General features: G+C 46.5%; 1 protein-coding gene across 2 annotated transcripts in view; it reads right to left on the bottom strand.

Moving 5' to 3' along the window:
- SEL1L3 (SEL1L family member 3) overlaps positions 1 to 12,709 on the bottom strand; it is an 89,963-nt gene that overhangs the window by 43,073 nt on the left and 34,181 nt on the right. For both annotated transcript variants that reach the window (XM_015568692.1, XM_015568693.1), the window contains exons 9-10: positions 6,679 to 6,890; positions 5,089 to 5,268 (exon numbers count right to left, since the gene is read on the bottom strand). In XM_015568692.1, coding sequence (XP_015424178.1) covers positions 5,089 to 5,268; positions 6,679 to 6,890 — 392 coding nt within the window. The remainder of the gene's footprint in view (positions 1 to 5,088; positions 5,269 to 6,678; positions 6,891 to 12,709) is intronic.

Here is a 12,709-nt window from a genome sequence, read left to right as displayed (position 1 = left end):
TACACAAAGCAAAAAACCGAGGTGCAGAAGGTGAACCCAAGGTCACATTGTAGAGCTGGCCCTGGAAGCCTTGTTGGCTTGAGTCTGAAGGCAGGGCTCTGATCAGGTCCCTCACAAAGTCCTCAAGTGAGAAGGTCCTGGAATCCTGCCTGGGCACGAGCCACTTTCTCGTGTTAACTCTCTTCCAACTGTCTGGCCAATGAGCGGGTGCTTCAGCTCAAACTCCAGGGACACAATCATCTGCACCAAACCTATAACCTCCTGAAACTTGGGCAGCTCAAATAATGGAATTCTCACCTAGAAGTGTTTTGGCCGACTAGAGAATTTGGATTTTGAGTTATTTTTCTTCTTCTCCTCCTTAATTTGTTCAAAGAGAGAGAGAAAGAGAAAGGAGAGGAGTGGGGGGGAGGGAGAGAGAAAGGAGAAAATGAGGCAGGAACATAAAGAAGGGAGAGAAGGAAAGGAAGGGAAGAAAAAAGGAAGAGAGGAAAAGAGAGGGAAGGAAACAGTGGGAGACAGGGGAGAGGGAGGGAGAAAGAGACAGAGAAAAGAGGATGGAAGGAAAACCTGCCAACTTTGCAGCTGGGTGTGAAGGCCCTCAGCGTAGCTCCTTCCCATCACCTGCGTTCTCGGGGGGTGAAATGTGAGGGTGTAGTCAGGACTCTGGGGAAATCAGTGCAGGGCCGTTTCAGGGCTTATACTTAAACCAGCGACCTCCACTAACCTCCTCTGGGGCCTGTGGGAGCCCCATTGTGCACCTGACTGCGGATGTGTGTGTGTATCTCTCTCTCTCTCTCTCTCTCTCTCTCTCTCTCTCTCTCTCTCTCTGTGTGTGTGTGTGTGTATGTGTATGTTAAAATCAGCTATCATGGTTGGCTGGCTCCCAATAGGGGGGGTGTGTGTTCTTTGTTGAAATGTAACATTTTGGGATTTTAAAGTAAGAACAAGGGAATATTGTCAGTAACTATGGAGAGACAAGAAAGCAAGTACCCAAGATTCCCCAAACAGGGGGTGCCGCATACTAAGTGGTGTTGAATGCAAGAGAGGCAGAGTTGACAGCCACTGCTCTGAGTACTGGCTGTCAACAAACACTGGTGGCATCACAAAGCACCAAAGTCAACAAGAAATGACAGTCCCTTTGTGTTCATCACTGGACTGGACGCTCTGCACCCCCAGCCTGTCCATCATCCGATCAGTAAACACTGAGCGCCAACTACATGTCAAGCACAGTGCTGGGCACTGGAGCCACTGGTGTGAGTAGACCAGGTGCCTGTCTTGGAGCTCACAGTCTACTGGGGAAGCCAGGTCTATGACCACGTACCCAACACTCACCATAAGAGCAATGGCAGGGAGGTGCCCTGTTCCAAAGCCCCATACAAAAGGAAGGTCAGGAGGAGGAGGTGAAGTTGGACCCTTGTGTTCAAGTAGGAGGGGAGTCAGCAGGCGGGAAAAGGCTGGTGAGCATGGAGAAAGGACCCCAAGCAGAGGAGACCCAGCAAGGCCAGGAAGTGTGGCCAAAAGCTTCGTTTCTCCTGGGTGGGCAGGCCAGGTGGGGATGACTGAGAGCTGAGGCTGGGGCAACAGAGAGAAATCAGGGCAAGGAGTGTCTCCTATGCCGCATGATGAGCTGGACCTTGTGCTCTGGGTCAGTACTTCTCAACACTGGCTGCACATTAGGGTCATCTGAGGAGCTTTTACACATCCATATCTATCTATCTATCTATCTATCTATCTATCTATCTATCTATCATCTATCTATATGCATGTTATACATCCGGGACCCCCTCACTTCTATAAGAGTATGGGGTGGAGCCTGTGTAGATGTATTCTTTAAGCCACCAGGTAATTGTGATGCCTAGCCAGGGTTTGAACCTCCACTGTCGACAGCCCACATTGGCCTCAGTAAGAATGAGAAGAGCATGGGAAGGGACAAGACTGATGACAGCTGGGAGGTATATTAGTTTGCTAGGGCTGCCGTGACAAAATACCCCAGGCTGGGTGCTTCAATTTATTTCCTCAGTTCTGGAGGCCAGAAGTCCGAGATGTTAGCAGATTCGCTTTCTTCTGAGGCTTCTCTCCTTAGCGTGCAGATGGCCACCTTCTCACCAGGTCCTCACATGGTCATTCCTCTGTCTGTTTTGTCTGCATCCTCATCGCCTTTTCTTGTAAGGACACCATCCTACTGGATTAGGGCCCACCTAACGACTCCACTGTGACTCAGTTGCCTCTTTAAAGGTCTTATTTCCAAGTACAGTCACAGTCTGAGGTACTGGGGGCAAGGGCTTCAATGTATGAATTTGGGGAGAGGGCACATAACTCAGCCCGTTACAGGAGGCTGTCACAGCAGCTCAGAGAGAGACGATGAAAGACAAATGTAGGCTGTGGCAACAGGGATGGAAATGGGAAGAGACAGCCTGGCATGAAAGCTGTTGTGGATTGTGATTGATCGGATGATGGGGGGGATCAAAGATGACACCCCAGTCGCTAGCATGGGAAATGGTGCCACCGGTTACGGTGTTTGTGGGGAAACGAGGGCAGGGGATGCTGGGCTGCCTTTGTGGTATATGAGGATCGCAGATGCGGGGCGTAAGAAATAGCTCAGATGGAGGGGAATGTGTGAGCATCATCAGCGTGTGGAGGACTTGAAAGCAGGGGTGTGGGTGAGCTGAGACCCCTGCCCGCCAGCAGGCACAAAGAGGAGGCTGTGGACCAAATGTGGCGGAAAAGCTAGTACTGAGAGCCTGAGAGGAACTCATCTGTGATTAAGCCACAAAAACAAACAAAACCCAGGGGCATCTCCTTTCTCTGCAATCAGAAGCGGAGCCCCATGAAACCGTAAAGAGGTGACGTGAAGTGAGAGTCCTCATAAAGGAGATGAAGTGATGGGAACCGAGAGGTACATAAAGGAGACAATGAGACAAGAATCAAGAAAAGAATTTCTGACGGATCCTCGGCTTGTTAATTAGAGGTCTGGCCTCCCAGATCTCCTCCTCTGTTACGTGCTGCTGCCGAGCTAATAGATTTTTCGACAAAAGGACATTTACATCAATGTATGACACCTGCTTAGATTCTCAAGCAGCCATTAATTACACATTCTTAAGAAAATGAGCTATGATGCAACTCTTCTAACTGTGTAATTCGTATCTGGCATTCTTAATCAGACGACTTTTCAGCTGCAAGATGGATCATTTCTATTCATCTTCGCTGGTTCTGACCAATTAAACATTTTCTTTCATAATCATAACGTTTCATGTGTCAAATCTTCAAAAGGAGAGGATCTTGTTAGCAACATACCATTTCCCGTTGCTAATTTATGCTGAATTAGAATTCTTAAAAGTATATTATACATATAGGGCATCATTACCATATCCAGGCTTAGTAGAACAATGGCAATGTTATTTCGTGGCTTGATTTTGTATGAAATGTTTTTTCAGAAGAATTAAAAACAAAACTTTATCAATTAAATTAATTCCTGTCAAATGGCGGTCAAATTTTGCCCTTGGCTCATACTCACTGAGAGAATACATATGATGATGATAAGAATGTGTAAGTTTATTGCAAAGAAATCACTTTCTAAAGGAATTCGATGTCTACACCGACAGCCTTTTGGAGTTTTATAGCTTGACTCATGTTTAATGTGCACTGACGGCATGTGTCTTCGAGTCATTTATTTCATAACTGTGTAGTGGTCACTGTGGATTTCTTTTCCGGAAACCATCCATTCCCAATCATCAAAGCACATGGTTTCTGCACTGTGGGTTTCTGAGGGCACAGTGAGGGGTCTGGTTCCCAATTAGCTGCTCAGCCTGATTCCACAACCCTGACCTAGCTAGGCCCATCCCCTTGGCTCACAGAGCATCAGCAGGGAAAATCAGGAGCTTCTGGCCTAGATCAAGGCCAAACCCAGCAAAGCAGAGGCCCAATGCATGAAATTCGTGCAAGGGGCTTGGCCCATCGCAGCCCTGGCTGCCTCGCGGCCCCGCCCACTGGTTGTTCCGGAAGGTCATTCCGGAAGGTCGTTCTGCCTTCCGGTCTAATTAGCATATTTGGTTTTATTACATAGGATTGTCTTTGGCAGAGTTGAGTAGTTGCAACAGAGACTATATAGACAAAAGCTAAAATATTTACTATCTGTCCCTTTACGGAAAAACAATGCCTACTCCTGGTAAGGCTATTCGTGCTTCCTCTCGACCTTCTCAAGTGCTAGACCATCAAAACATCTTAAATCCTTTCTGGAGAAAGAGGATATATATAAAACACACTCCAAGAGGCTAACCGTGTCAGGGTCTGCTCCCGCTGGATACAAATCTCTGTCATCTAGAGACAGCCTCCCTTTTATTCTTACACTGTCTCCTTTCCTTGTACCCTTTTATTTGCTGCCATCCATACAAGTCTGGAAACAACCATCGGTTGGTCTAACATAACACATTTTGCTCTGTGAGTGATATGAGCCATAGATAGCTTTGACCAAAGAGTCAAAAGTATTTGGGAGCCTGCAAAGTCAGGGGTTGGAGTGAGTGCAAACGGCACATGCTGTCAGTAATGTGGGAGCACTGGGCCAGTAAGGCTACACAATGGGGATAGACGCTTCTCAAGGCCCCCAACAGTGGGAGCATAGCTAGGGACGGAGCTTGCTTCCTAATGTCATAGACCCTTCTTGCTCATTACATATTGATAGGAGCCCTTGGCTTACTATTTCCCCCCTCCATTTGACACAATGTCCCCTAACATCTTCAGACCTACTATGTCACATGGTCTTGGAACAAAGTCCAGACACCTATATTTGTGGTACACATTTTCTTGCAAAATCAAAATTCATCCAGGGCCAGATCTACCCTTTGTGTACAAGTCCTCCCATTCATGAAAAGCTTTTCATGGATACATGGAGGATTGTTCCTACCCTCAGCCTGAGAGGACAGACAGGAAACAGGAAGTGGAGAATGCAAGAATGCTTTTCTCTCCATGCAGTGACGCTCATCCTCAGGAGGCCAGTGGAGGTCAACAGCCACAGGTGCAGGCACCTTATGAAAATTCAGGAAGCCCTGGTAGGCAGGGCCATGACCACTTCCTCCCATTTGTCTTTTGTACCTGATCTCCTTGTAGCGTCTGCTGGTCCAGGGGTGTCTTTGTGGCAATATTGCTGTAGTAGGCGTAGGACAGCTCCCAGTCCAGGGGGTAGTTGTCAATACCTTGGAAGTGTTTGTACCCAAGATTCATTGAAGACAGCCTCTCACTGCCCTGGCCTCCAACCAAACTATACAACATGCCCTGTTAGGAAGAAATGGACAGTGTTTGGAAGGTTAGAGATAAGGGTCTTAAAATCCAACCACTGAAAGGTCATGGGCCCTGTCCTTATATGATCCTAGTCATTCCAAAACACATTAACAGGCCTTAAAAAATCTCTTTAGAGAAGGCACAGCTTCGTTCTCATGGCTTACAGATTCCCAGATATCTGTCCTTCTAAATGTCTAATAGCTTAAAATTCCTTGATTTTTTCCCTTCTTCAGTGAAAACCAGGGCTTTCCCTGCCTTCTCTCACAGTATCTCTGTGTATCCATCGACTGCTATAGGTCTGCTTCAGCTACATCATCTATGGCCAGGTGATCTGAAGACTGGGCCATGTCCCAGCCTCATGCTCTCAGAATGTCAGTGTTAGGAAGGGTCTTTTGTGATCAACTGATGGAACAACCTCATTTCATAGTTGAGGAAATAGAGGCCCAGAGAGGTGAAGTCATTTGTCTATGGCCAACCAGCCAGCCACTTTGTGTCAGAGACAGGGCTAGAATCTTCTGGACTATTCCACCTTGGTAGGGATTGCCTCAGGGACTCAGGAAAGCATGCCATCCCTCACAAGCTTCTACAAGCCAGAGACAGGCACAAAGAAGTCATCGAAAAACAAAACAAAACATGGAGCCACCTGGGCATATCTAAGCAGTTTGACTCTCCAAACCCAAGATGAACAAATCCAGATAAAAGGGGACCGGGGACCGTTCAGCAGTACTTAACACAAACGTGATTCCAAATGTTACGCAAGTGGCATAATACATCTGGATCCAGAACCAAAAACGAAACTGCCTGGGATAGCTTCTATTTTGAAGGCTGGATGTGTCAATACTTGGTTTCTAGGTCCAAATGACTTCATTTAGCTAAGAAGTCACGGGATAATGGTCCCACAGCCAGAGCAGTTACAAGAATTGGGTAAACGGCGCCTGTTCTTGAAGGGCTGAGATTCTGGTAAGTCCTGCCCAAACTGTTCCTTAGCATATACCAGTCACATCCCAGAGCCTAGGAAGGGACACTGAAAGCCAGAGCCTGTGTTGAGCACAACCCTAGGATATTAATCTTTTCTTTTAAAAAATATTTTTTTATTGATTTTAGAGAGGAAGGGAAAGGGAGAGAGAATCATTGATTGGCTGCCTCCTGCATGACCCCCACTGGGGATCAAGCCTGCAACCCAGACATGTGCCCTGACCGGGAATCAAACTGTGACCTACTGGTTCATAGGTTGACACTCAGCCACTGAACCACACCGGCCGGGCTAGGATGTTGATCTTGATGTAAAGTTCTAAAGGATTCCTAGGAGCATGCGCCTGTCCAGGTCCCCGGGGGGCATGAGAGCATTACTCTGCAAATATAACGTCGGTGATGGATACCCCTGGAGCCCATGAAATACTCTACCTGCAGCCGATCCCGAGGTATATTTAATCCAGTTTCATAAAAGACCGCGAGGTAGTAGGAGGCTTTATGATACCCGCAGCAGCTGGAATCCATCAGGAGGGGGACCACAGAACTAATTCGGTGAAGACCATCAACACTGGAGAGTCTCTTTGCCGCCTTCTCAAATATCATCCCACCAATCTCCAACATGGACTCATGTTGGTGCGTTGGCACTGTAAGGCACACAATTCACAGCCCACATAATTAATTACCATGGGATCGAAGAGGGAAAAGCCAATTCACCCCGCTAAGTTATTAATATGGTTGGTTCTGCAGAGCCTTGAAATATACCACCTTATGGGGGAGATACATCAAACCCTTCGGGGATGCCACAGTGTCATTCTGTAAATAGCCTTTCCTTTGGCACCAAATGACAGCCTAGTATCCTGGGAAAAAGGATGTGCCTTATATAGCTGAGATAGCGCCTTGGGAGTAATTTACTCAACCAGATAAGTCATCACCAAATCAGGATCACCGAATCTTCCAGAGACTTTTCCCCCCTCTAAGACTCTCTGAAGAAGAATGTGCTTTATTTCAGGATTAGTTCCTAGGTGCTGTTCTAAAATGCTGAGCAATAGAAACTTATTTTGAGATGCTTTCCTATGTTTTGTCTCCAATTTTTCTCGTGGGTTTCTAAATACAATAACTAGTCAACGTTTATTGAAGGCTTACAAAATGCCAATGCTTCGTTAGGTGACTTATGCAAATGATGTCATGTAATCCCAAAAATTTTATGAGGTGGTACTATAATATTTTATTTATTTCAGAGAGGAAGGGAGAGGGAGAGAGAGATAGAAACATCAATGAGGAGAGAGAATCATTGATTGGCTGCCTCCTGCATGCCTCATTTTTTTCGGAAGAGGAGACTGGAGTCTGGAGAGGTCGATTAACCTGTCTCAGGTTACAATAGCTGGCGAGTGGCTGAGCCCAGCTCTGGATCCACCTGAGAGGTGGCATGTGTCTTTTCAGCTAAGCTGTGGGCAAGGAGGCCACCCACCACCTACACCCAGAGCTAAGAAGTCACATGTCCTGGCTCCTGGCACTCCCACTTCAGCCCTCACAGGGTCGGAGCCAGCAGCTGGGCCTGCCTTTACGCTCTCCATCCCAAGCGGTAGGTGCTGAGAAAAAATCACATTACTGAACAAATGGAATTTGCTCCTCTTTCTGTATTTCTTTAATCCCTAAAGAAATAGCGGCTTTTTGTAAAAAATAAATAAATAAAAATAAAAATCAAACAGTGCAGATTTACATAAAATAAAAACAGAAGTTCCTTCTGTCCCTATCCTTCTTCCCCTGCCCAAAAAAAAAAAAAACAGAAGTTCCTTCTGTCCTTATCCTTCTTCCCCCGCCCCCAAATTAAAACCCATTTATTCTCAGGAGATTTAAAAATAGTGCCGTCTTTATCATTAGAAGTAGTCATTGTTTCAGGGATTTGGCTTCAAAAGTACAATAAACTCCATTAAAGTTTTCTTCACTAATTAAAAATGGGCTGCAAACAGGCAGCATATATGATTCTAATGAAGATTTTGAGAAAATGCTGCTGCTTTTGGATATTTTAATACGAAGAATCATTATAAAATAAGAATTGAAGAAACAATCAAGTAATTCAATGTTTTCATGTCAGGGGTAGCAAAATGATTCTCATAATTTAAATAAATATTCTCCCGAGCCTTCTTTAATAGCAAAGGGAAACACTGTTAAAAGCTTGGTACACATGCTCCCAGGCTTTTCCTTTGCACAGACAATAATTCATATACACATCTCTTTGCATATATACATACACATATTTCTTCCAAAAAGTTCCTATAGATTCTGACCCTCAACTTTTAGAAATTAACCATATCTCAGCCCTGGCGGTCTGACTCAGTTGGCTGAGTGCCCTCCTATGATCCAAAAGGTCGCTGGTTCGATTCCCAGTAAAGGCATATACTCAGGTTACAGGTTCGATCCCCAGCTGGGGTGCATAGGGGAAGTAACCAATCCATGTTTCTCTCTCTCTCTCTCAAAATCAATAAAACATATATTTTTTAAATTAATCATATCCCTTGAGTATCTGCCTGTGGCTGTGAGAAGCTCATTCATTCTAAAGCTTCAATAGGATTGCATTCTAAACAAGTGCTGTTGTCCTGCCAGTTTTCTATTTTTAGACTCCTGGGTTGCTTCCCTTGGTTTTGCTATAACCAACAAGATGGCAGTGAACATCCTTGAACAGTTCCCTCTGCTCATCTGTAGGGTGTATCTGAGTAACAACACCCTTTCCCACCAGGAGTCTGGCGATCTCAGTTTGGATGTTCCCTTTGCCTAGTTGAGAGAAGAATTCCATCCTGCTCCACCCTTAGGTAGGATGCGAACCTTCACTGGGTGCAGTGCCTGCAGCACTCGATGGAGCTGCAAAGTAAATCCTACTTCTGTTTGTGCATATGTTTACTTATATGTTTACTTTTAAACTTCCTTTTTTTTAACCCTCACCTGAGGAATACGTAGAGAGAGGGAGAGAGAGAGAGAGAGAGAGAGAGAGAGAGAGGAGAGAACATCAATCTGAGAGAGAAACATCAATCAGTTACTTTCCGGATGCTCCCCGACTGGGTATCAAACCTGCAACCCAGGTATGTGCTCTGCCCGGGAATTGAACCAGCAACCTTTCAGTGCATAGAACAATGATGCTCAACCAACTGAGCCACTCCGGCCAGGCCATATGTTTACTTTTAAATATGTACCATCTCCGATGCCCTACTGTCCGCACTTAGAGCAGGGCAACATTAGCATTTTGTTAACAACTCATCCCTGCCTCACCTGTTCTGCCAAACCCCCAACCGAGATGATGAGTTCTGCCTGAGTGCCCACGGGCTCTGTGGGCTCAGAGGAGAGAAGAGACTCCAAACCAAATGGAGCTCCAAATGAAACACTCGCCCCGCCGACCCCTGGCACAGAACCCCAGAAATCATTAGCCGAGTGTGCAGGTAGCTGGGATTGCTGGAGAATGCGGAGCAAAGGGGAGATCATTGACGAAGCTCTAAGCCTTAGCGCAAAAACACTGTACACGGAAACGTGGGCAGGTTAAGAAGGCTTCGCTAGTGCTTTCACACATTAAAATAAATTTCCCCCCAAACAGTACCAATCAGTATTTTCTCTGCAAAAGCATCGAAACAATTTTCTGCACTAGCGAATATAATAAAAAAAAAAATAAGTCTAGAGTAAAACTGCTCCTTTTTGCACATTCTTTAAAGTTCAAATTCTAACTGTAGCACAAAAGCCAAGCCATGATGTCACTGGTGATAATTGTTGAACTGGCAATTTGAAAACCAGTTTAATGAAACTGTTAATTTCACCCATCTGGTTTCGCATATGCATTTTTTTCTAGTAGAGCTGTAACTAAAAAAAAAAACATGCCTTGTTTATGGAGATTAATGGTGTACTGAAAAACAAACAAAATAGGAAAAAAGAGACATTTTCCCATTTTCTTCTTCCTGCATCAGAAGCGAAGGACACAACCGTCATCACCAGTTAATTAATCCTTACTATTTTCCAGGTAGCACAGCAATGTTTATTTCCCTCCTTTTTCTTTTTTATAGCAACGTCAGAAGGTCACTATGTGTGCACTTATCGTTAAAAGAGGCAAAAAAGCAGAAAATGAGAAGGTAGCCACTGGCTGGAGTGATTGAGAATTCAGAAGGCGACAGACTCATTTCTTGGGAGAGGAATGGGACATCAATAGGAAAGTCATTTTTAGTTCCAAGCTTCCAAAAGGTGTAATGCATCCAAAGTAGAAGTTAGAAAGTGGGAAAAAAGTGAAAGGAGAAAATGTCATTTAACCAGAAAAAGAAGATCTTCGCCAAGTGTACTGGTTTAAAAAACACAGGGTGTTCCTCATTTGCATTCTGATCGGGTGAGCCCCACTGGGTTCCCGAGACCTAAGGGGGTAGCTTATTTCGATCTCAAAAGGAAACTATTTGTACTTCACTGTATTGTGCAAATTTTCTGGTTTTATACATGGAATTTCTCTCCCTCCTCCCTTCCCTCCCTCTGTCCCTTCCTTCCCAGCGTTCCGTACTGTCATCAGGGATTATCTGGGCAGGAAAAATATGGCCCTTTCTTTGTGCTTCTGTGAGTTAAAAAAAATTATAATGTATGCTTTCTTAAATAAAAAAAAATAAAGATGATGGCTCTGCAACGAACAACAATGAAATAGCCCTTAAAGGACACAGTATCCGGGAGTTATTAAGTAACATCATTTCCATGCTCTGCATTTCAGAGTCTCCACATAAACACTGCAATTGTGGGCCAAAATGAGAAGAGTTAATAACAAATTAGAGTGAAGCCAGTGCTGCCGGCAACCTCGGCATATTGTGCGGAGGCACCTCTTCCCCTGCTCAGCAGCTCAGCACGGCAAAGCCTGGGGCGGGAGTCCGGCCCTGGCCCTGCAGGGAAACACAGATGGTGTCCGCCCTGGGGGCCGAGCCCATCCTCAGACCTGGCCTTCTCCCTAGAACCATTTGCTGGCAGAGCTCAGATTTCCCGGAGCCACAGGCTCAGAGGTGTCCAGAGCAGGATAAAAGGGAGCAAGCAGTTCTGGCCTCAGGCAGATGTCCAGAGGGGCCAGCCAGCTCACCTGTTTCCCTCACTTGTCTCTCCCTTTCTTCAGATCCCACCTGCACGGAGTCTCTGTGCCCTTTCTCACTTCTTTCACAACCAGCTCTCTCTGGCCTCCAGGCCCCCTGCCATTGTCATCCCAGCCTCTTACCAGCCCAGTCCCCACCACCCCTTCTCCCTGGATGCCACCCGTTCAAAGGGGTTGGGGGTTCAAAGCATTCCGTTTCAACAAGGAAAAGTGAAGGAGAGCAAAAGAAATAGCCGCACATCTCTGAAATAGTGAAAAAGCGTGTGTCCTGAAATACTACTGACCTAGCGTCAGAAAAAGCCCGAATGCTAATAGGGCAATTTCCATGCTCTGCCAGGAGCCATTTTCCTGGAGAACTGGAGGTTCCCCAGGAAACCACGCAGAGGCTGGCCAATCAGCATGGCCCCCCTGAAGACCTAAGCATGGGGTCCAGTGTTGGATGCCAGCCAGCAGCTGGACAGTGGCGAGCTGCGGGACAGAGCGGTCCAGGAGAATTCCGGAGCCAAGCAAGGACTTAGGGATGCAGGGCAGCAGCCAGGCATGCTGGGAGGCAGGGTGAGTGTTTCTGCCACATCTCTATGCACTGCATATAGCTGGGGCCCCCCCGAGCAGCGCTGCCACCTTTAATTCAAAGGCATGCCAACTCTGGGAGGTGAGGCATTCGTCCTACGATACTTCAGAGTGGGAACCACCAGAGGGGACAGCTGCATTTTACACCAGGTTAGCAGCGCATCAGCTGTCAGCATGAAGAAGCCTCCCGCCCCCTCGTTCCCTGGCACTTGACAGAGATCCGTGTGGGGGCTGGTCCATGCTGTTCACCACAGTCGCCCCAGGGCCCAGCATAGTATTCGGAGGTACCCAACACGTGGGTGCTCTGGACCTAGGGGCTGTTTTACATCCGGGCACCCATATACGTCAGCAACTAGACTGCAGGCATCCGAAGGCAAGAACTGTGAGGGCCCCATGGTGAGAGTCCTTTTGTAATGGGCGTGCATAGACCAAGAGGGATTCTGGTCTCTTGTTGCCGGGGAGAGTTGGGGAACAGTGTCCTGGGAGACCTGGAAACAGAGCTACATTTGTAGAGCTGTTTTCGGAGCCAGGACAGCAGCTCCTGAGAAGTCACAGGCTAAGGAGTGTGCGAGAAATGAGAACAATACAGAGAGAACGCAAATAAGCCCACAGAACTCTCGGGCTGGAGTGGTGTCACGGCTTGGCTAGGGCAGACCTTGAACCTGTGTCTCCCAGAAGTCTAACTCCTCGCTCCTGGAGTGACTCACTGACCCAACAAAGACTGTGTTAGTCCTTCCAATGGGATCCCCTATTCACCGAGAGTGCATTCAGTTCCTCATCAAATACTTCCTGAGGGGCTTCAAA

This window comes from Myotis davidii, unplaced genomic scaffold (assembly GCF_000327345.1).
Source record: "Myotis davidii unplaced genomic scaffold, ASM32734v1 scaffold743, whole genome shotgun sequence".
Classification (NCBI taxonomy): domain Eukaryota; kingdom Metazoa; phylum Chordata; class Mammalia; order Chiroptera; family Vespertilionidae; genus Myotis; species Myotis davidii.
Note: the sequence above shows the minus strand (reverse complement) of the source record. Positions and strands in the feature narration are given on the sequence as shown.